Consider the following 22265-nt stretch of genomic DNA (forward strand, 5'->3'; position numbering starts at 1 on the left):
AAATAGATGTGGCCAAGACACAGTCATGTGGACATTTAAGAAGGGGGAGACAGTGAACAATGAAACAAACTCAAACTTAGTTTAATTCGAAAGCATTAAGGTTTTGCTTAAATTTATTTTTTGAACTGGTAAAATTTTTACATGTTTCAAAATTCCAAAAATATCAAAAGATATAGAGTGAAAATTATTCCTCATCCTCCCCCTCCCTCCAATTCTTCCCAAGAGCAAGCAGTTATGTCTGGTAACCTTGTACACTTCAGATTCAGTGTGTTTGTATATGTGTAAGCAATGGATTCCTCTTTATACAAATGGAAACATACCATACAAGCGGTTTTATACCTTTTCATAGACAATGTATCTTGGAGTTCTTTTCCACACGAGTTCATAAAGACAGTCCCCATTTCAAGGGCTGTGTAAAAGCCAGCCAATCCATCAGAAATCACTTAGCCAGTCCCATGTGGTGGACACCAAGGTTGATTCTAAATTTTCACTTTCTGAAATCAGTATCATAGTAAAAACTATAGTAAAAACAAGAATAGTTTGTGCGGGTACAGATATATCTGTAGGATTCATTTCCAGCAAATGGTTTACTGGGACAAAGAGTTTGCTGTAATTCAGATACCAACCAACAAAGTGACCTTCACAGGCTGGATCAATTCATACCCCCTCAGAAATGTGTATGAATCCCTTCGCCCCCGTTTAGATAAAAGTGAAAGCTTAGGTAAGATGGGTGGAGGTCACACTGCTACAACCCTCCTGAATGTTAATTTAAAAATCCATTTTCACAGGAAAATGTTCAAAATATAGTAAGAAGCACATTACAAGAGAACTTTCTAAACAAAAGATAACTATACATATTTTTGCTGTGTATAAGATTTAATGTTTACTCTATGTATATACACATGTATATTTAAAACAAAAAGTTACAAAGAAAATTAAAATCTTAAGGTAATTAGCATCCTGGATGGTGGAACTATGAGAAATTAAATTGTAAATAGGCCATCATACTTTTGTGTATTTTCCAGGTTTTGCTACAAAGATTTTTACATTACTGTGATAAACTGATAAAACCATATACTTTCTCTAGTTTACAGCAACTTCCCCTGAGGAGTTTCTTATCTGACTTGGTTTCAAAGTATCTGTAAGGAAATTAGTAGGAATATGATGCCTAGAAAAGGTGACCCAAAATGAGAAATGGAAAATTCCAAAAGAGCTGCACTGTATGGAGAGGGCCGCAAACGCTGACGGTGACAAGCTTGTTCCCAGCTTAACTGACAAGGTGACTGGAGCCTCAGTCCACCCAGTGCCCACTCTAAGAACTGTGGAGACAAGACCCTTCTGCAGCTGCCACTGTGCGGGCCACGGCAGAGGGAACGGGGTAGTTGCAGGCCTAGCTTCTGAGCTGTCCAGTTACCACGAGGTCTCCCTGAGCCAGAGCACGCTAGTGGTGGGAGCATTCCGAGTCTGCACCCCCACACCAATGATGGGGCGGTCACAAGTGGAGGGCACTAGTGGCCAGGCATCTCCCGGTCATCCTGAGTCAGTGGTGGCAGTGGGAAGGAAATGGAACGAAGACAGCCAAGCTGTTTACGCGGTAAAATCAACAGGATGTCTATTGTTATCTTCTGGCTTGAGGGATGGGATGGCAGGTGGCAACAATCCTCGAGAAAGGGAGCAGGGCAGGAGGCACAGGTTTGGGATGGAAAGTGGCATTTCTTCTGGGTAGGCTTCCTGAGTTTGCCGGGCATCCAGGGGGAGCTTCCGGGAGCATGCAGCTGCTGTTCCAGCCCAAAGCTCGGAGACCAGGACCTGGGAGTAAGCAGCACACAGCCACGGTGTGGACCGGGACATCTTGGAGTGCATGGAGCCCAAGATGAGCCTCTGGGACAGCGGCCCAGGGGCCCCAGAAGTTAAGGAGGGGAGGGCAAGAGGCCCCTTGAGAGGCAGAAGGGATCTGGGTGAGCACAGCGCTCCAGCATGCCAGGGGACCGAGGACTGTGGGGGCCTGCTCAGCAAGCGGGACAAGCCAGGCGATGAAGAGGCGGTGGCGCTTGACCCGAAGCGGGAGTGCTGCAGATTCCTCCAGAAGGAGACTGGGGAGAAAGGCGGTGGGCGCTGCCAGCTGCCCACCGTTAACCTCTTCTGAGGCTTTTTCTTGGGTACAGTCTCAACCAGGGAGGTTAGAGAAGCTAAGTGATTCAGTCTTGGCCAGCAAGACACGGAAGCATTGGATGGAAGCTTCTGGGAGAGTCGTTTCTTTGAAACCTCACCAGCAATGAGTACTGGCGGGCCTTTCCCCCTTCTCCAGTCCTGATGATGGTAGGTGCATCGGCTGAGGCTGCAGTGGTCTCCCGGCGACCAGAAGGGACAGGCTGGGAGAGAAGACACTGCCTCTGACGGCGCAGAGCCACTGAAGACACAGCCATCAAGCAAAATCTCATCTGTTTAAGCCACTGTTAACGGGGTGCTGACTTCAAATGCTGCCTCCTACTCCTAGCTGTGCAACCCTAGGAAGGTTTTTGTCCTGGGCCAGATTTTCCTTATACATAAAACCATGCCACCTCACAGAGGTGTGAGTCACTGCCTGTCTGAAAACACACCTCTTCTGAGCCAGGTAAATAGAAGGTTATTTGCTAAGAATGAAATGGAAGGTGGTGCAGGCCAAGGCATGACAACAGAGGTGCTTGATAATGAGAGCTGACGGAGAAGTCCACGAGACAAGCCCAAAGAGTGACAGGGTGGCAGAAACAAACCTGAGGCGTCAAGGCATCTTGTGGAACCTCTGGAGATGAGCTGCAAGCCTGGCTCTGCTACTGTGGAAACCCTACTGGCTGTGACACTCGAGCATCCAAAGAATAGAATTGGACAAAGGAAAGTTCTGACATGTTCTGACACTCACCCATCACATCTCAGCAGTGAGTTCTGATGGTCAGTCACTCTGACACTGTGCTTAGAACAGCTGCTGTAACCTTCCAGAATACTTCTTCCATTCAACTCGACACTTTGACAATCCAATATTCCTTCTGGGGAATATTTTTTGGAACGATTTCTACAAGCTGACCTGTGCCGTGGCCAATTTTCCTTCCTTCCAATTGTTGATGTTTTGTATTTAACTTTGCTAGGATGCAACCACAGTGGGAAGAGCAAACAAACAAAAAAGGCAATTGTGCTGTGTAACTGGAGCACACAACACAGCATCCCAGAGGGATGGGCATTTTACTCTTTCATTCTAGGTTAGAAAGCAGGCAGATTAAATTCTTTGTTTTTGCATCCTTTCTGCTGAGATACCAAGGATCACACCTTTGAACACAATGTTCTTCTTTATAACAAGAACAGCACAAAGATCAGAAGGTTTTTATTTCCTCAGGAGATAAGTTGGAAGAGAGCAAGATGATGAGCCAGGCGAAAGTTTCCAATTGTGGACATGAAAATGGTCATGTTACAATGTACTGCATCATATATAAATAAGCCATCTTCTCAGACGCCTTGCTTTCCTGGACATTGACAGCTGAAAGAAAGGTCTTCTGAAGGTCAGCAGAGACCCCAGCAAGATTGGTAAGCTGTGCTTCAGATGGATCAGATAAACTTTGAAAACAAAACAGAGTCACACCATTCACAAAGGGCCCTTAGCACAGTCCAGTGGGTCTGATGGGCAGGCTTTGGATAGGTACAAAATTTAGGTTATCCTGTTGTTTCCCCTAACATATAAAACTAAAAAAGAAAAAGAGGGGAGACCCATAGATTAAGAGAGACCTAAGTCAAACAAATGCACTGTGTGATTTTTCTTTAGATCATGATTAGAACCAAACGGAAAACAAAACAAAATTTATAAGGAAACCAGGAATATCCACTAAATATTTGATGACATAGTAATTACTGTTATTTCTGCTTAGATGGTAATATAGTTTTACTCGAGAGTTAATGAAATTAATAATTTTTCCAGCTTCATCACAGACATTCTTAAGTGAAACCATCCCCCCCCTTTACTGCAATGCCAGGGAAGGAAAAATATGAACAGCGATCTCGGGGCAACTTCCTTGATTCTCACTGATACTCTCGCAGTGTTACCCAGTGTTGATTTTGCAGTATCAGTGCAAACATCAGTGTAAATATCAACTTAGTGAAAAAGGAAAATGATAGCTCAGAATGACTATGAAAATGGTTTTTGTCATCATGGGCAAACATGATTTTATATATATATGAGATGGCTGGATGGCATCACCGACTCGATGGACATGAGTTTGAGTGAACTCCAGGAGTTGGTGACGGATAAGGAGGCCTGGCGTGCTGTGATTCATGGGGTCGCAGAGAGTCGGACATAACTGAGCGACTGAACTAATATATAATAAGTCCATGCTTTTTAGAAATATTTTTAAAAAATAGATAAAATGACAAGATTTCTGGTGCTGATGTAAAAATAATCCTATGGCAATGGGGTGCCAGTGAAAATGTATCAGCACGTGGTATGTCCAAAATAAAATGCTAAAATTACTCAGAAAAATAAGTGGATTCTCTTCCTTCACACCAACTACAAATGTTGCAAAACAGTGGAAAAGAATTACTAAAAGAAAATGTGTACATGCTCAAGATAGCATTTGTTAAAATCAAATGTACAGGAGGACTGTTAACACTGCCCTGATTTCCAGAGTCAGGAAAGCCGGCTCTTATGCTGGGCGAGGGTTCTCCACCTCAAGACCAGGTGGCTCTTTGGTGATGGGGTTTTGCAGGATGCTCAGCAGCATCCTCTGCCTCCCCCATAGGATGCCATAGCTCCCCTCTGCCAGTCATGACAACCAAAATGTGTGCAGACATCACCAAGTATCTCCTGGGGGAACAAAGCCACTCTGAATGAGACCCTCCATCACAGGCAACACTGCCAATCTAAGGCCATGGTTTCTAACAGGAGTCGTGACACCCCCAGGATAAGCTGTGGAATTTCACGGGGGACTCCTTTGTCACTTGATTTGGGCATGAGTGTGGCTGCCATGCCTGCCCTAATGACTTTTAAGTGCAGAAATGGATCCCAGCAGCCACGGATGTGTGTCTGAAACTCCTTTCTATAATATATGAACTGAGACTTGGGTTGACTCCACGTGTAAAGTAATCCCTGCATGTTTAGAATTTAAACAAAACCTTCCAGTAATGCAGCTGCATTTGTTTTGTTCAAACCTTTCCCAAGCCTCAGTCACCACTTTGGGAAATCACACCCACACAGGCCTCTCATGTTTCTGTGGGTAACACCACACCCCATGCACCAGATGGCAAGCCACAGGCAACGCCCCAAGTCTCCAGGCACGATTGTCGCCACCACAGGGAGAGACAGCAGCAACTCAGCAGACATTACCAACTGACAGTTTCTTTTGCCTTAATTATCTTTTACAAAACGGGGACATGTATGGGTTTTTCAACATTACACACATGTCTAGGTTCCGTTACCTCTGAATTCATTTCCGAGTACTGGGTTTCAGACTCTGGGGAATCAGTGATCTCAGGTGTTTGCAAGCACCACTGCCTTAGGAACTCTGAGGGCGTTTCTACTCTCAGCCCCCTTCCAGAAATACACCTTGTGGACTTACCACTTTTCTGTGCCTGTGGTTCAACAGTCATCCGCCGCGTCCCTTCCCTACGTGGACTCCCTGATGTCGAACAGCACGGACGTGCCCACGGCGGGCTCTTCCACCCCGATAACACGCACGGGGTTCTTTTCCTGCATGATCTCGTGGAGGTCAAACAGCGCCAGCGCCCTGCCGGCGGGCGGCCCCGCCTTCGACCCGCCCCCGGGGCTCTCCTCTGGGGGCCCGAGCGGGCGCCGCCCGAGGTGCGGGCCGCGGCTGCGGGCCTGTGGGCGCCGGCGGCCCCGGCCCCGCGGCTGCTCCCGGGTGTGCGTGATCTGGTGGCGGATGAGGTGTGAGCTCTGCGTGAAACCCTTGCCGCACTGGCTGCACCGGAAGGGCCTGTCGCTGCGCGGCGGGCCCTCGCCCGGGCTCAGGGACGCGGGCCAGGCGGGCGCGGGCGCGTAGAGCAGCCTCTGGCGGCAGTCGTAGGGCGCGTCGCCCGCGTGCTTGCGCTGGTGCTGCGCCAGCGACGAGCTGTGCCGGAAGCCCTTGCCGCAGCGGCTGCACTCGTAGGGCCGCTCGGCCGTGTGCGTCCGCAGGTGCAGGAACAGGCAGGTGGTCCGTGAGAAGGCCTTGCCGCACACGCTGCAGGCGAACGGCTTCTCGCCGGTGTGCGTGCGCCGGTGGCGGCCCAGCGACGAGTTCTGGTTGAAGGCGCGCCCGCAGTCTTGGCAGGCGTAGGGCTTCTCGCCCGTGTGGATGCGCCGGTGCACCGTGAGGTGTGTGCTGTGGCAGAAAGACTTGCCGCACTCGGCGCACTTGTAGGGCTTGTGGCCCGTGTGGATTCGCTCATGCTGCACCAGCGACGAGTTCTGGCTGAAGGCCTTGCCGCACTCCTTGCACGCGTAGGGCCGCTCGCCCGTGTGGATGCGCCGGTGCACCGTGAGGTGCGCATTGTGGTTGAAGGACTTCCCGCAGTCCGCGCACTTGTAGGGCTTGTCGGGCACGGGGCCACGCTCCTGCTCCGCCTCCGGAACAGGACGGGCCGCAGCGGAAGCCTCGCCGCGGTCGTGGCGGTCGCGCGGCTGTCGTCCTGGAGAGCCCGTCTCCTCACGGGCAGCGCCAGGGCTCCGCTCCAAGCTCGGACCCCGAGATTCCGGCACACACGCACGCTCCACACTGGAGACCTCCGGGAGCTGCCCGAGGCTCTCCTCAAGTCTGAGACTTCCGTCCTGAACCGGGGCTTCCTTGAGTTGCCGCCAATGACCCTGGTCCTGCTCGGGCCCCCTGACCCGGCCCGCCCGTTCCCAGTCTTCCCCCGGAGTGACGGGACACGGCATCCCCCCCAGGAAGCCTTCCCGCCCCTTCTCCTCAGGAAGGCCCTGCTCCTGAGATGGTGGTCGACACTCCGGTCCAGCTTCCTGGCCTGAAAGAAAACGAAGAGTTGTGAGAGGCCGATGGACACACCCTGGGTCTGTGCCCTGCCTCCCAGTTCTGCTCACGTTGACCGCAGTGCTGTCTGCAAACAAAGCTTCCCTCACTCATTCTTTCAACAAAAACTTTTTGAGCACCCGCCACGGGCCAGATACTGGCCTAGATCAGGAGCTGGCCAAAGACAATCCCCAAGCTAAGCATGTTAACGGGCAGACTCTGAAGTGGTCAGGTGTCTCTGTCGGTTATGGAGGTTCTGCTGGCAGGTGATTTTGTGGGTGACATGTAGTCCATTCATCAGCTGGCTTTAAAAACCTCGGCACAGGGAGATGATGCTGGGTTAGCTGGGCGGGTCAGGAGCAATCCCCTCAAGCTTTACAAACAGGAGGAGGAGGGAGAAGGGAGAGGCTGGCTGGGCAGGGGGCCTGAGCCAGGGAAGCTGAGCCAGCTGTCAGCCTGCAAGGACATGGGGACTTCTATCCGATGACCACGCAGAACTGGACTCTGCCAACAACCTGCCTGCATTCAGAGGCACAGCCTTCCTGAGCCTCCCAGTAAGTCTGCCACCTCCAGTCCAGGCCCAGCGATACCTTGTCTTTGGCCTTGTGGGGGCTGTGGCAATAAACCAGTTGGGTCTGACAGAACTGGGAGATAATACGTTGCCTTAAACCTCTGTGTTTGTGGTAATTTGCTACAGCGATGATAGTAAACAAATATGGAGACGGAACAATTCCCACAAAGTCTAAAATACTGTCTTGCCTGAGGTACTGGAGATAATGCAGTGACTCCAAAGGACAGAAAGCCCTGCTAGGGAGGCAGACACAAAGCACAGAAGGAGCAGGCTCAGAGGGACAAGGAACTGTTTCAAACCCAGCTGTGACAAGTCAGATCCCTAGTGGAGGTGCCCTCTCACCTATGGGACACCTTGCAAGGAGCAGCCCCTGGTCCCGGATCCTCCAGAGGCCGAATCGCCCCTTAGGCAGGCAAGGTGCTCCCTCTTCCCGGCACAGTGATGCGCTGCTCAACCAACTGACCTCACGCTCAGCCCCTGCACACACCTATTCCTGGGAAGGCAGGGTGGCTTCCGGAGGCTGCAGGGGTGGGTTTCCTGGCGGCTCCAGCTGCCAGACGCGCCCGCCGGCCTCGGCCCTTCCCTACACCTCCGGAGCCAGCAGCGGAGCATCGGGCAATCCCCCTCTGACATCTCCCATCCTCATCCTGCCCCCCTCACAAGAGGGCTGCTGTGAGGTCACAGGCTGGCCCAGCAATCCAACGGACTGGCTCTGGGATTGGGATGTGGATGTCTTCAGGGCCAACAGCCCTGCCCACCCCCAGCTTGAATCTCCTGACCTGCTGCAATTCTGGCCACGGCACACTCTGTGTTCATGCACTCAGGGCCCACCTCTCCCTATCAGGATGTCCACAGGCAGCTCCCAGAGCTGACAGGGAGCAGGTTCTCAAACCTGCCTCAGATGCGAGGCAGTGCGGGAGTGCTGGCCGGGGAGAGGGGCTGGAGGGGCTCGGGCAGGCCAGGCAGCTGGCGCATCTCCTCACCTCCCGTCCCCAGACTGGACTCCACGCACAGCACCCAGAGCGGGTCTTCTAGAACACCTGTCAGCCTTCACAAAAGCTTGTACAGGAACGTTCACAGTAACACTATCCAGTAGGACCAAAAAGTAGAAACAACCCAATGTGGTCCACCAACCCAAAGTGGTCCATCCACACAATGGATTATGAGTGAGCGATGGAAAAGAATGGACTACTGAAACAAAGTACAGCGTGACTGAACCCTGAAAACTAGATGCTCCTTGAAAGAAGCTGCTGCTGCTGCTAAGTCACTTCAGTCGTGTCCGACTCTGTGCGACCCCATAGACGGAATCCCACCAGGCTCCCCCGTCCCTGGGATTCTCCAGGCAAGAACACTGGAGTGGGTTGCCATTTCCTTCTCCAATGTGTGAAAGTGAAAGTGAAGTCGCTCAGTTGTGTCCGACCCTTAGCGACCCCACGGACTACAGCCAACCAGGCTCCTCCATCCATGGGATTTTCTAGGCAAGAGTACTGGAGTGGCTTGCATTGCCTTCTCCGTGAAAGAAGCAAGACTATGTACTAAAATAAGTTACAAGGATATTTTGTACAACAGAGGATACTTATCCAGTATTTTATAACTGTAAGAGGAGTATAGACTTTAAAAACTGTGAATCACTATATTGTATACCTGTATTTATAGAAGATGTTCTACATCAACTACATTTCAAGAAAAAATAAAAGCTAGACACCAAAGGCCATGTTATAAGATTCCACTTAAATGGAATATCCAGAATATGCAAATTCCCTGATAGAAAGTGGATTAGTGACTGCCAGGGGCGGGGTGGGATGAGGTGATGAGTGTCATTGAATGAGAAATGTGTATGTGGTCTTCACCCCTGGGCCCTGGCACACAGCTCCTAAAACCCTGGCAATTTCCTTAGTGAGAGGGGTTAGGACTGTCTTTTGTTAATTGTAATAAAGTCCCCTCAGCCATGAGTTTATGCTCAGGCGACTCTTGATGGGCCCTCAACACCTTCAGGATGGGATGCTTCAGCCCCTCCCCCTGACACCTGCCTGTTCATCTATATCCTTTATACTATCATGGATAAAACACAGTAAATGTAAGCAGTGATTTCCTGAGTTCCATGAGCTGTTACAGCACACTACTGAACCTAAGTGTGGGTGCCGTAGGAACCCCTGGTTTACAGCCAGTCAGTCCGAAGGATGGGAGGCCGACCTGTGACCCATGTCTGAAGAGGGGCCAGTCTAATAGGACTGAGTTCCTAAGCTGTGAGGTCTGCACCAACTCCAGGGAGGGCGAGTTAGAATTGGACTGAATTGTTGCAACACCCATCTAGTGCCTGAAGAGTTGGACAATCAGTTGCTGATGTGGAAAAAACCTACACATTTGGCATCAAGAATGTTCTATGGGTAGAAACAAACCAGAGTACCGCTAGTAGATGATTTCCGGAGAGCTGCAATGTTCTGGAACTACACAGTGGTGATGTACAATCCGTGAACATGCTCAAAACCAGGGCACCGTACACTTTACAGGGGTCAATTTTATGGCAAGCTTGGGACCATGCAGCTACAAGGGAGCTGGCCAGATGGATGAAAGTTACCTCAGAGCCTGGGGGAAAGAAGGCTACTGTCTGGGGCTGAAGATAAACAGGCTCCACGCCCAAAGGGAGACAGCATACTTGGCAGTCCCGTCCTGGGGCGGGGGCCACACCATGTGTGGAGGAACCACGGACTCCCTGCAGATGGTGTCAGAGGGGGAGCAGACTGCGGATCCAGCTCTTATGTTTCCCGTGGCCAGAGCCCACTTCCTTCAAAATGTAGTCAGGGTACCAACACACCGGCCCAGGGACTGACGACAATCTAACCCCACCCCAGCCTTCGAGCAGCTGGGGTGTCCCCCTCCTCAACGACAACATCTGGAGCTGGAGAAAGTGGACCAATGGGACTGGCGCCACTCTTCCCAGCTCCCTCAGCCCTCGCGTGGAGCACGGATGTGGTGTCCAAAGCTGCTGCAGCTGCGCCCAGCCCGGGGAAAGGCCAGGAGAAGCGGGACCACCAGCCCCGGCGGCGCAGAAATGCCAAGCCAGCACCGGCATGGTCCCCCCAGCTCTGCTTCCTGAGGGGCCTGCCGCTCCCATGCTGACAGTGCTGGGCCAGCCGTCAGGCACTCACGGCTCACACAAGAACAGAAGCGCGCAGGGCACAAGTGCGCAGACTGTGGACGTGCAGGAATGAAATGGAGAAGGTGAAGGGCAAGTTCACACTCAGAAATTATCCCACGGGAAGGGCACACTGCACGCCGCACGCTGCTGAGAAAGGAGGAAGCGCTAGAGTCTGGCCTCTTGAGCAGAGCTGGTGTCTCTGAGCTCAGAGAAAGGGGGGCATGGGTGAGGGGACCCCAGAGCACTGGGAGCATTGCAGGCGGGGGCGGGGGGCAAAGGACGGGGCCCAAGCCCCTGTGGAGAAAGGGCTCCAGGGCGGCCCAAGGCAGCTGCCCCAGGAGGACCAACTCTCAAGGCCGGCCTCTGGCTTGGTCGGGAAACTTGGATTTGGTGGCACTGCCCCGAACCAAACTGGGAAGAGAGACTCACTGTGGCTTAGGGCAAACACCTGCTTTCTCCTGGGAGCCTGGGTCTTGGTCTGTGCCAGGTGGAGGATGCCCGCATGACAAGCCCCCAATCAGTCCCTGGCCCAGAGCCTACATAAGCCTGTGTAGTAGCCAACACCTCTCACAAACTGTCACAGAGCACTGCTGGGGGGACTGAGGGAGTCCAGGGGGGGGATCTGGCCCCGATTGGCCTCTTCCCTTTGCTGACTTTCCTCTGGGGACCCCGACACATCACCCCTTCCAAGCAGCACAGCCACTCCCTATCAGGGCTCCCACTCGGCAGGCTCTCACCTGGACGGCAGCCCTGGGCGAGTCCTCTCTCCGCCACCCATAGCTCAGCCCCTTGCTCTAGCTGGGAGATGACGTCTGGTTTGGGAAGCTCAGGCCCTGGAAACAGAGAAAGACAAAGGCAGTATGGGTCTGCTCTGGAGAAGACGAGAGCAAGTCTAGGCTCCAGACCGAGACTTCTAACTATCAGAGACCGGGGCGCCTCATAAGGTTCTGCATCAGAACACACAAGAGCAGAGTCTCCAACCCACATGTCCCACAGGAGTGAGAATTCAAGCTCTGTGATCTCCAGCCCGATGTCAAGTCGTCACATGAGAGGCCCGGTGACCCATAACCCATGAAGAGTAAGTCAGCGCAGGAATCTGGTCAGCAGCTGGGGAAGCGGCCTCACCCACGGAGAGCAGGTGCCCGAAGGTCTCCAGCATCACATCTCGGTACAGGGTCCTCTGGGCTGGGCCCAGCTGCCCCCACTCCTCCTGGGTGAAGTCCACAGCCACGTCCCGGAAAGTCACCGGCTCCTGAAACATCACACACATTCCGTCACCTGGACTGTCCCCATCAGTGTCCTCAGGATTAGGAGGAGGGGCGGGGAAGGAGAAGACAAGCAGGCCAGTGTCCAGGGAGCGTGTCCTGAGCAACACGAGAGAGCTCTCCCAGGCCCTGCTGGGCTCCTGCCTGGGGTGCGCTATATGGCCAGGACGCGAGAAGGCATCCAGGCAAGAGCAGAGTCAACCAGCCCATAACCAACCTCGGACAGGCGCAGGTGCTGACAGAGACCAGTCTGAACTGCTGACTTAAAGATTCGTGGGCTAAAGAAACAGTGACTGTTGTGTCTAAGCCACTACATTTTGGGATAGTCTGCTATGTAACAACAGTTAACTGACACACTAAGAAATCCTCAGAGTCAAAGCAAGGCTTATCCTCCTCTCTGAAAAGAGGGGTGTGCAGTTGGAGTTAGAAATTCACTGGCCTTCAGGGATTGAGCAGGCTCACAAGTGACTCAAGTGGGTTCATGTAAGGGCCTGTGAGGGTACTTAACCTAAGAGAGGTGGCACAGGAAGTGATGGCAACATGCGCCCTGTCTGAAGGGGTAGCTCCGACTCAGAACCAATTGACTGGCGAAATACAGGCCCCACGTGGTCAGAATGTCCAGTCTCTGGTGAGATACTGAAAATTAGGCCATATTTTATGAGGGGAAAACTTTTAGTCCCATGTAAAAGAATAAAGTTAAGTCTCCTATCTCACGCCATATATAAAATTTAACTCAAATGTATCAAAGGCATAAATATAAGAGTTAAAACTATTAACCTCTTAGAAGAAAACATATGGCTAAATTTTTATAACTGTATTTGACAAAGGATTCTTAGATATAATAGCAAAAGAACAAGCAATAAAGTAAAAAAAAAAATAAGTAAACTGGATTCATCAAAATTAAAACCTTTCTTGTTTCTAAGAGACACGAACAAGAAAGTGAAAAGACACTCATATGATGGGAGGTGATGACTGCAGATCATCTCTCTCACAAGTGACTTTTATCCCAAGGATATAGAGAATTCTTAAGACTCAATAATGAAGACAATCCAATAAATGAGCAAAGACTCTAAATAGGTATTTCTTCAAGAAGATATAAAAGAAAATATACAAACAGCTAATAAGCACCCAAAAAGATGCTCAAGGTCATTCGCCACCAGGGAAATGCAAGTCAAAATCACATACAAAAGACTTCAATTTTCAGGTGGTATTTCCTTTAAAAAAAAACACATTTAGATTTTTAAATATTTAAGAAATTATAGTACAGGTGGCATGTGGTTCGAACAAAAATTATCCAGCAAATCTACAGAACCCTTTGGTTGGGACCAAGGTCTCCGCTCCTGTCCCTGCATCCTCACCTCCCGCTGTGACGGTCCTCCAGCCCTGAAAACACGCTCGCTGTGCCGCCGGCCTCCATTACCTGCTCTGCACGCAGCGCCAGTGACAGTGCTGGGCCTGCTGCAGGCTGTCTGTCTAGGCCACAGACCTCTCAGTGGCATCACGTGAGTCCCGCGTGTCTCCTCCTGGAATCCCAGCAGAAGCCCACTCCTCGCTGTCTTTGAGCCTCCCCGCTGCTCCACTGCAGACCCCTGCAGCCCTCCTCCTGGTCTCCTGCTCTGCACCGCCAGGCCTGGCGGGATGGGCTTTGTCAGACCTGCTCCCTCCACACATCCTACCCCAGCTAAGCAGGCCGTCTCGGCATCGGCCAGCACCCAGTCACTGGACTCCACCCTGGGCGTTAGCTAGCTCTCAGTGTCTCTTACTCCCACCCAGCAATGCCTGAATGTATTTTTCAAACCCATGCCATTCCTCCTTAAAGCATTCAAATAGCTCCTTCCTTTCGACAAAGGATGACCCCCTTTAGCCTGGCTATGGGTAGCTGAAAAATGGTCCCTAAAGATATTCAGGTTCTAGTTCTTGGAACCTGTGAATATTAACATAAATGGCAAAAGGGACTCTGTGGATATGATGAAGGGTTTTAAAAATGAGATTATCCTGGAATATCCAGGTGGTCCTTAAATTCAATCACAAATGTCCTTCTGAAGAGAAGGTACTGGGAGATTGAACTACAGGAGGCAGAAGATAATGTGACCACTAAAGCAAAATGAAGGTGGACAAAGGGCCATGAGCCAAAAAATGCAAGGTCTATGGCTCTAATAGCTGAAAAAGGCAACGCCAGACCAGCAGAGAGCCTTGACAGGAAAGGTGCAGCTGCCCACGCCTGATCGCAGTCCAGGGAAAGTGATTTCAGACTCCTGACCTCCGGAACCCTAAGAATCAATATATTACTATACATTTCAAACCATCACATTTGTAATAATCTGTTATGGCAGCCAAAGGATGCTAACACACTGGACCTCAAAGCCCTTTGCTTCTGGCCCTCGCCTCCTGTGGTGGCAGGCCTCCAAGATGGCCCCCGGTGATCCCCAGCCATCATGGAGCGTCCTCCTGTATTGAGCAGATCTGACTAATGTAACTGATACAATAATTCAGAGAGTGAATTCTGAGCCCAGGTCACAAGACACTGTGGTTTCCACCGAGCCCTCTCTTGGATCACTCCCTTTGTGGGAAGCTGGGCGCCATGTTGTAAGAACACCCAGACAGCTCCAGAGGGAGTCCCACATCAGAAGGCTTCCTGCCAGCTGTCATGAATGAGCCATCGTGGAGGTGGATCCTCCAGCCCCAGTCAAGTCTCAGGTGACAGCAGTCCAGGCTGACATCTTGACTGTCATGAACCCAGGCCAGAACCCCTAGCAAAGTCATTACAGGATTCCTATCACCAGAAAATGAAGTAATATTCATTGTTGTTTTAGGCCACTATGTTTTTTCATTGTTACACAGCAACAGATAACAAAGACACTCTCTTAAGCCTCTCACTGCTGACAGATTCTCTCCTTGACCGAACTTTAGTCTGGTTCACAACCCTCTTCCCAAATAAGCTTTGACCTTTGGGCTTCTGAGTCCATTTCTGCATCATTCAGTTTTACCAAAAATCCAGTCCCATTGGTTTCTTGGGTCCCATTGGTCCCAAGAATCCTACCCCCCATATCTGATCACTCTTGATATCTTTTCAAAGTCCACATCCCCCACAGCCCTCCAAGTAACATCCCATCATTTGGCCTGCTTCAGCAAGAACCCTGTTTTAGGTCAGTTTAGTAAGATATGCAGATGACACCACTCTAATGGCAGAAAGTAAAGAGGAACTAAGGAGTCTCTTGACGAGGGTGAGGAGAGTGAAAAAGCTGGCTTAAAACTCAACATTCAGAAAACTAAGATCATGGCATCTGGTCCCATCACTTCATGGCAAACAGATGGGGAAACAATGGAAACGGTGACAGACTTTATTTTCGTGGGCTCCAAAATCATTGCAGAGGGTGACTGCAACCATGAAATTTTTAAAAGATGCTTGCTCCCTCAAAGGAAAGCTATGACAAACCTAGACAGCATATTAAAAAGCAGAGACATCACTTTGCCAACAAAGGTCTATATGGTCAAGTGAAGGTATTAGTCACTCAGCCATGTCTGACTCTTTGTGACCCCATGGACTGTAGCCCACCAGGCTCTTCTGTCTGGAATTCTCTTGAATTCTCTCAAGAATTCTCCAGGCAAGAATACTGGAGTGGGTTGCCATTTCCTTCTCCAGGGGATCTTCCCCACTCAGGGATGGAACCTGGATCTCCTGCATTGCTAAGAGATTGTTTACCAGTAGTCATGTATGGATGTACAGTTGGGCCACAAAGAAGGCTGAGCACCAAAGAATTGATGCTTTCGAATTGTGGTGCTGGAGAAGACTCTTGAGAGTCCTGTGGACTGTAAGGAGAGGAAACCAGTCAACCCTACAGGAAATCAACCCTGAATATTCATTGGAAGAACTGATACTGAAGGTCCCAATACTTTGGCCACCTGATGCAAAGAGTCAACTCATTGGAAAAGACCCTGATGCTGGGAAAGATTGAAGGCAGGAGAAGGGGATGACAGAGGATAAGATGGTTGGATGGCATCGCCAAATCAATGGACATGAGTTTGAGCAAACTCCGGGAGATAGTGAAGGACAGGGAACCCTGGCGTGCTGAGGCCATGGGGTCGCAAAGAGTCAGACAACCATCAAAAATTACCTCTGCCCCCACTATAAAAATACCCACGTTTGCCTGTTGTAGTCACAGTTGAGCCCAGTTCTATACTGAAGTCTCTTTCCCCCTATTGCAACTGTCCCCAAAGAAAACCTGTTTTTACTGCTTTAACTATGGCCCAGCTCTGATACTCTGACGCTGCTCACTCCCTGCCCCTTCTCCGGGATCCACAGCAAGCGCAAACAAAAAGGTGGTTGCTTCTCCCGCACACTTACAAAAAGTCTCTGAACATGTGCACAACTAGGATTATCAAGAGTCTCACTTTGCATACCAAATCTGAAATAAATACAAAAGCCGGTAGGCAAGGACAGAAGGACAGAAAGTCTGGAACTTAAGGAATTATACATTTCTTTTGGTTCCTGCCACGTGGAGTCAGCGCTGTATGGAGAACACAGGCAGCAGCCACTTTGTCTAGAAGGGCCGGAGCTTTCAAACAGGCGCCTTCCCAGATGCCCTTGGAGATTGCTCTGAACCGAGTCCCCGACAGCCCGGCAACCTGATAGTCGCTCCCGCCCCACTAACGCGGTGTGTCCTCACCCGAGGCGGTGCCAGGGGTTTCGGGGAGCGGGATTCTGGGTGGGTGTCGGTTGACTCCGCACGTGGTAGCATCTCTACTCCAGTTTATAAGACCCATCCTCACGGTGGACGGCCTTCGGGGCGAGGGGCACGGTATCGGCGCGGGGCCTGCCTGGTGCTCGGGAACGAACCCAAGTCCTCTCCCTGAACCGAAAGGCCAGAGGACTCGCGGAGCACGCGCGCTCGGGGACGGGAAAGCCCGGGTTCGAATCCAGACGCCACCCCTCACCATCTGGGCATGTCAGTGCACCCCAGCCTGGGCTTCAGTCTCCCCGTCTGTCCAGGGGGTACGACCCGACCCTGCCCACCGCGCGCTGTGAGGGCTAAAGGGGCAATAGCCGGGCCGAGGCCCGATACCATCGTTGTTATTGTTACTATTATTGTTCCTGCCTACCTGGAGCCGTTCTACCGGCGGCCCCGCAGCCATCGCCAGTGCCGCCGCTTCCTCCTCGGGGCCCATCCTAGGCTGGCAGGTAGAGGACTGGTGCCCGAGGCGACCCTGAACACGAGAGCCGTCCCCGCCACAAGAACCGCAAGACTCACCACCAGCTGGACAATGGCGGCCGCGGCGGGGACGCCGCAACTACAGCTCCCAGAAGGCCGTGCGGCACGACGCAGCCCCGGCCAATGAAAGCTTTCGTTCGTCGAGCCTTGGGCCAATGGGAGCTTCCTCCCTCTTGCCCTGCGGCCAATGGGAGCCTCCATCCTCCGGCCTCCAGGCACTCCTGGCGTTCTTCTGGCAGAGCCGCGCACCTGAGCGGGCGGGGTTCAACTGCCCGTCGCCGTTGTGCTGCGGGTCCTGGTAGTGGGGAAGTCCTTCTCCTAGGCCAGCCGTTCCGCAGCCTTTCCTCTCGCAGCCCTGCCTCCAAATGCCAGTCTGCGCCCCGAGTCCCCTCCTCCAAATGCAGTCTGCGCCCCGCGGCCCCCCTTTCAAATGCCAGTCTGCGCCCCGGGTCCCCTCCTCCAAATGCCAGTCTGTGCCCCGCGGCCCCTCTTCCAAATGCCAATCGGCAACCTGGATTGCCACAGCCCTTGAAATCCGGTGTCTGCTGTTTCTAGCTGGAAACAGAGGAGGCGGCCTGGGGCATTCCTAGTTTCTTTCTGGATTGTATACTGTCGTTGTGCTCAAAATATTTTTATGCTTCAGAATAACACGAACGTTTAAACGTTTTTTAGTGGAAACGTTTTGAGGAGCCGTTGCTCAGAGCGGGCACCGCTAGAGATCTGAAAGCTGATCTTGTTCTGTTTCTCGATTGGGGGTGTTTCCCTTGCCATGGGTCATATCCATGAGTTTGTTAGTCTGTTAAAAAATTACTAGAAAACAAGGAAAAAGTAGATGTTCACCGGGATGCAATCAAATAAGAATATTTACTTGACCATTTACTGTACGCTAGGAACCAGGCACAACAAGCAGAGAACAGCGGTACTTGCCTGCCCTCACAGTGGTGCTGGTGTAGTGGGGAGAAACACAATAAAGCACAAACATGACAAAGGAGTGAACAGCCACAGTCACTGCGGGGATGGGGCAGCCGGCCTCCAAGGGGCCTGAGGTTTCCGTACTCTCTTGCTCCTCTCTTTTCTGCCTTTGGATGTCCGCTCGTCCAGTGATCCATCTGCTCTTTGCTGGGCATCCCCCCTGCAACCCCATCTGGGGTCCAACCCGACAAGGTCTGCGGTACCAGGAGGAGCATGTGCTCAGGCATCTTCATTCACCACAGCAGGTGGCTGTGGAAACCACAAATCAGGCAGCCCCCAAGACCAAATCTGGCCTCTGTCAGGAACCCAGCAAAATTTTCTGGCAGTATAGTATCTATTTCTCTACAGTCACGGACTGATGAGATGGTTAGATAGCATCACCGACTCAATGGACATAAATTTGAGCAAACACTAGGAGACAGTGGAGGATGGAGGAAACTGGCATGCTGAAATCCATGGGGTTGCAGAGTCGGACATGACTGGGCAGCTGAGCAGTCACTGACTTTTCTCCTGGTCCTGCTGAATCTTGGATTCATGATGTTGTCCTATTACTTTGATTTTATTTTCTATGACTTGTAGTTTTGTTTTCTCCTTGATTGTATTAGTCTCTCAGTCGCATCCAACTCTTTGCCCCATGGACGGTAGGCAGGGTCCTCTGTCCATGGAATTCTCCAGACAAGGATACTGGAGTGAGTAGCCATTCATTTCCAGGGGAGCTTCCTGATCCAGGGATCAAACCCAGGCCTCCTGCATTACAGGCAGATTGTTTACCATGTGAGCCACTAGGGAAGCCCTGATTATAATATAGGGTTTTGTCTATTGAAGTAGTTCTCAAAGTGTGGACTAGGGACAACCTGGGAGATTCCTGACGTCGTTTCTATGAGTCAGTGAGTTCCAAAGTTCATAATAATACTTCCCCCCATTCCCGTTTCTCACAAATGTATGGTAGAGGTTTTTTTTAAGCTTCTGAATGAGCAATATTGGGACAGACTGAAGGTGTCAAGGCTGGATATTGGTTAACTTGGTGAAAACAGATTTTATTCAGTAACTGCTGACAGAAGAGACAATAACTGAGCTCCATTTGAATGTGTACAGAGGTGACTGGGCTTTTTTTTTTAAAAATGTACTTGCTTATGGCTGTGCTGCGTCTTCCCTGCTGTGAGGGCTTTTCTCTAGGTGCGGTGGGCAGGGCTGCCCTTAGTTGGGTGAGCAAGGTTCTCATTGCCATAGTTTCTCTTCTTCCGGAGCACAGGCTACAGGAGTGAGGGCTCCAGGAGTTGCAGCCTCCGGGCTCTAGACCGCAGGTTCAGTAGTTGTGATGGAGGCTTAGTTACTCCATAGCATAGAGGATCTTCCCGGGCCAGGGACTGAACACACATTTCCTTCTTTGGCAGGCAGACTCTTTACCACTGGGCTACCAGGGAAGCCTGAGACTGGGCAGTTGAAGGTAAGAATGAGGGGAATCAGAAGGGAGAGTGTGGGGGCTCACCTGAAAAATTACAAAGGGTCGTTCAGTGTAAATGTGATTAGGTCAGCTGCATCTGCTGCTGGACACTCTTGAAGTTAGGATTCTGTGCTCCCGGAGACTGGAGACAGAGGCCCCATCCTTCCCGGTGGTTGCATTTCTAAGAAGTGGCCTTCAGGTCCTTGAGAAAGACACTTCTGAGTTAAAGGAGACACAAATGCATTTCAAAGGGGCAGAGAAAGGTTAAAAACTGCAAGCCCTTTTTCGTCAGTGCTCTAAGGTGACTCAGTGGTAAAGCATCTGCCTGCCAGTGCAGGAGACACGAGTTTGACCCTTGGGTCAGGAAGATGCCCTGGAGTAGGAAATAGCAAACCACTCCAGTATTCTTGCCTGGGAAATCCCACGGACAGAGGAGACTGGTGGGCTACGGTCCAAAGGGTCGCAGAGTAGGATAAAACTGAGCACACAGGCATGCTAAGAAAGGGAAGTTAGGAGACTATTCTCAGGTGATGTCTGGAAAAAAACTATAAATTCTCCTAGCAGAATTTCTCAAGAAGCCATAACAACTAGAGGTTGGGATCTTCCTAGCAACATAACCTTATGCTGCTGGAAGTCATGGTAGACTTTGGTCATCTCTTAATACAAGCATTTGGACTGAGTTCTCTCTCCCCGTGCCCCTCGGCACTGCGAGGCTTGTGGGATTTTTAGTTCACCATTAGGGATCAAACCTGGGCCCTTGGCAGCAAGAGCATGGAGTCCTACCACTGGACTGCCAGGGAATTTCCTGGACTAAGTTTTTATTTGCTGAGAGTTCTGCAATTCTAAAAGGCATAAATCATTATGGAAATCCAGATGCCTTCAGTCAGGCCAAACATTAAAGAGATTTGCAAACATAAAAAGCAGTTTCCTACCTTGCTAGCTGGGGGAACTTAAGCATGTTTTTGCACCTCTCTGAGCCTCAGATACCTCAATTGTAATGTTAGCTACCTCAAAGGATTGTAACAAGGGTTAAATAAATTAATGACACATGCAAAGTACTTAACAAGCCTAGCACAAAGTCAGTGCTTGATATACAATACTTGCTCCTGGCACAGAGCAGTTGATATGTAGTACTCCTGCTATGAGGTGTATGTGTGTAATACGTGATATGTGGTGGTGACTGGGATCCCCCACGCTGCCAGGGAAAGGCTCCTGCCGAGAGGTGGCCAAACGGAGAATCCTCCAGTGTGGATGGATGAAGAGGCCATTTTCCAGAGGGGATGGCTGGATAGGGTCCTCGGTGTGCGGTGAGCACAAGGTGGTCCCTCCTCATTGAATCTGAGTCCAGCATTATGCGGAGGGTTTCCACCTGTGCAGGAGACACAGAAACCACCCTTGAGTTATCTACATCTCCCCCACCTCCAGCTAGAGGGCTTTTCCCGCACGTCCCATGTCTGAGAACAGAGCGGGGCATGGCTCGGTGATATGAGAAGCTTCATTTCTCCTCCAGAGATGAAGGGGAAATATGATTCAGTGGCACCCTTGCAGAGTCACTAAGAGTTCTGCTGATAAACTTGACCTGGACATCATTCAGAATGCTTAGTATTAACACCAGAGAAGGCAATGGCAAGCCACTCCAGTACTCTTGCCTAGAAAATTGCATGGACAGAGGAGCCTGGTGGGCTGCAGTCCATGGGGTCGCCACTAGTCGGACACGACTGAGCGACTTCACTTTCACTTTTCACTTTCACACATTGGAGAAGGAAATGGCAACCCACTCCACTGTTCTTGCCTGGAGAATCCCAGGGACGGCGGAGCCTGGTGGGCTGCCGTCTATGGGGTCGCACAGAGTCAGACACAACTGAAGCGACTTAGCAGCAGCAGCAGCAGTATTAACACATATATTTGCATTTTATATTCAGGGTGTCTATAGGAGGAAAAAACATTGCTAAGCCTGGAGCACTGCAAATGGGATTTACGTCTATGTGATGGAGTCACTGCTGAGGAATGTCAGGGTTGGGGTCCGATCTGTTCCTAGAAACCAATCTCAAGTGGGAATTGTATGAATCACATGTTACGTGTGTGACAGTCCAGTTCAGTTCAGTTCAGTCACTCAGTCGTGTCCGACTCTTTGTGACCCCATGGACTGCAGCACGCCAGGCCTCCCTGTCCATCACCAACTCCTGGAGTTAACTCAAACTCATGTCCATTAAGTCGGTGATGCCATTCAACCATCTCATCCTCTGTCGTCCCCTTCTCCTCCCGCCTTCAATCTTTCCCAGTATCAGGGTCTTTTCCAATGAGTCAGCTCTTCACATTAGGTGGCCAAAGTATTGGAGTTTCAGCTTCAACATCAGTCCTTCCAATGAATATCCAGGACTAATTTCCTTTAGGATGGACTGGTTGGATCTCCTTGCAGTCCAAGGGACTCTCAAGAGTCTTCTCCAACACCACAATTCAAAAGCATCAGTTCCTTGGTGCTCAGCTTTCTGTGATTTTGGAGCCCCCCAAAAATAAAGTTTCCCCATCTATTTTCCATGAAGTGATGGCACCAGATGCCATGATCTTAGTTTTTTAATGTTGAGTTTTAAGCCAGGTTTTTCACTCTTCACTTTCACTTTCATCAAGAGGCTCTTTAGTTCTTCTTCACTTTCTGCCATAAGGGTGGTGTCATCTGC

The 22265-nt window shown here is 50.8% G+C and overlaps 1 protein-coding gene across 2 annotated transcripts; it reads right to left on the reverse strand.

Annotated features, from left to right (window-relative positions):
* Positions 1 to 76: 76 nt before the first annotated feature.
* Positions 77 to 17237, reverse strand: ZNF8 (zinc finger protein 8). Of its 2 annotated transcripts, none has more exons than XM_088830370.1 (5): positions 17062 to 17237; positions 11822 to 11948; positions 11434 to 11529; positions 5577 to 6981; positions 77 to 3585 (listed from the first exon to the last, which is right to left on the reverse strand). In XM_088830370.1, exons 1-4 carry the CDS (start codon positions 17125 to 17127, stop codon positions 5624 to 5626), a joined length of 1647 nt encoding a protein of 548 aa, XP_088686496.1. In that variant the 5' UTR covers positions 17128 to 17237; the 3' UTR covers positions 77 to 3585; positions 5577 to 5623. The 2 variants fall into 2 exon arrangements, with proteins under 2 accessions (XP_088686496.1, XP_088686495.1); XM_088830369.1 differs by having other exon boundaries at positions 77 to 3711.
* Between the last annotated feature and the right edge of the window lie 5028 nt (positions 17238 to 22265).

Source organism: Moschus berezovskii, chromosome 22 (assembly GCF_049115385.1).
Source record: "Moschus berezovskii isolate FMDL1 chromosome 22, NW_MosBer_1.0, whole genome shotgun sequence".
Taxonomy (NCBI): Eukaryota; Metazoa; Chordata; class Mammalia; order Artiodactyla; family Moschidae; genus Moschus; species Moschus berezovskii.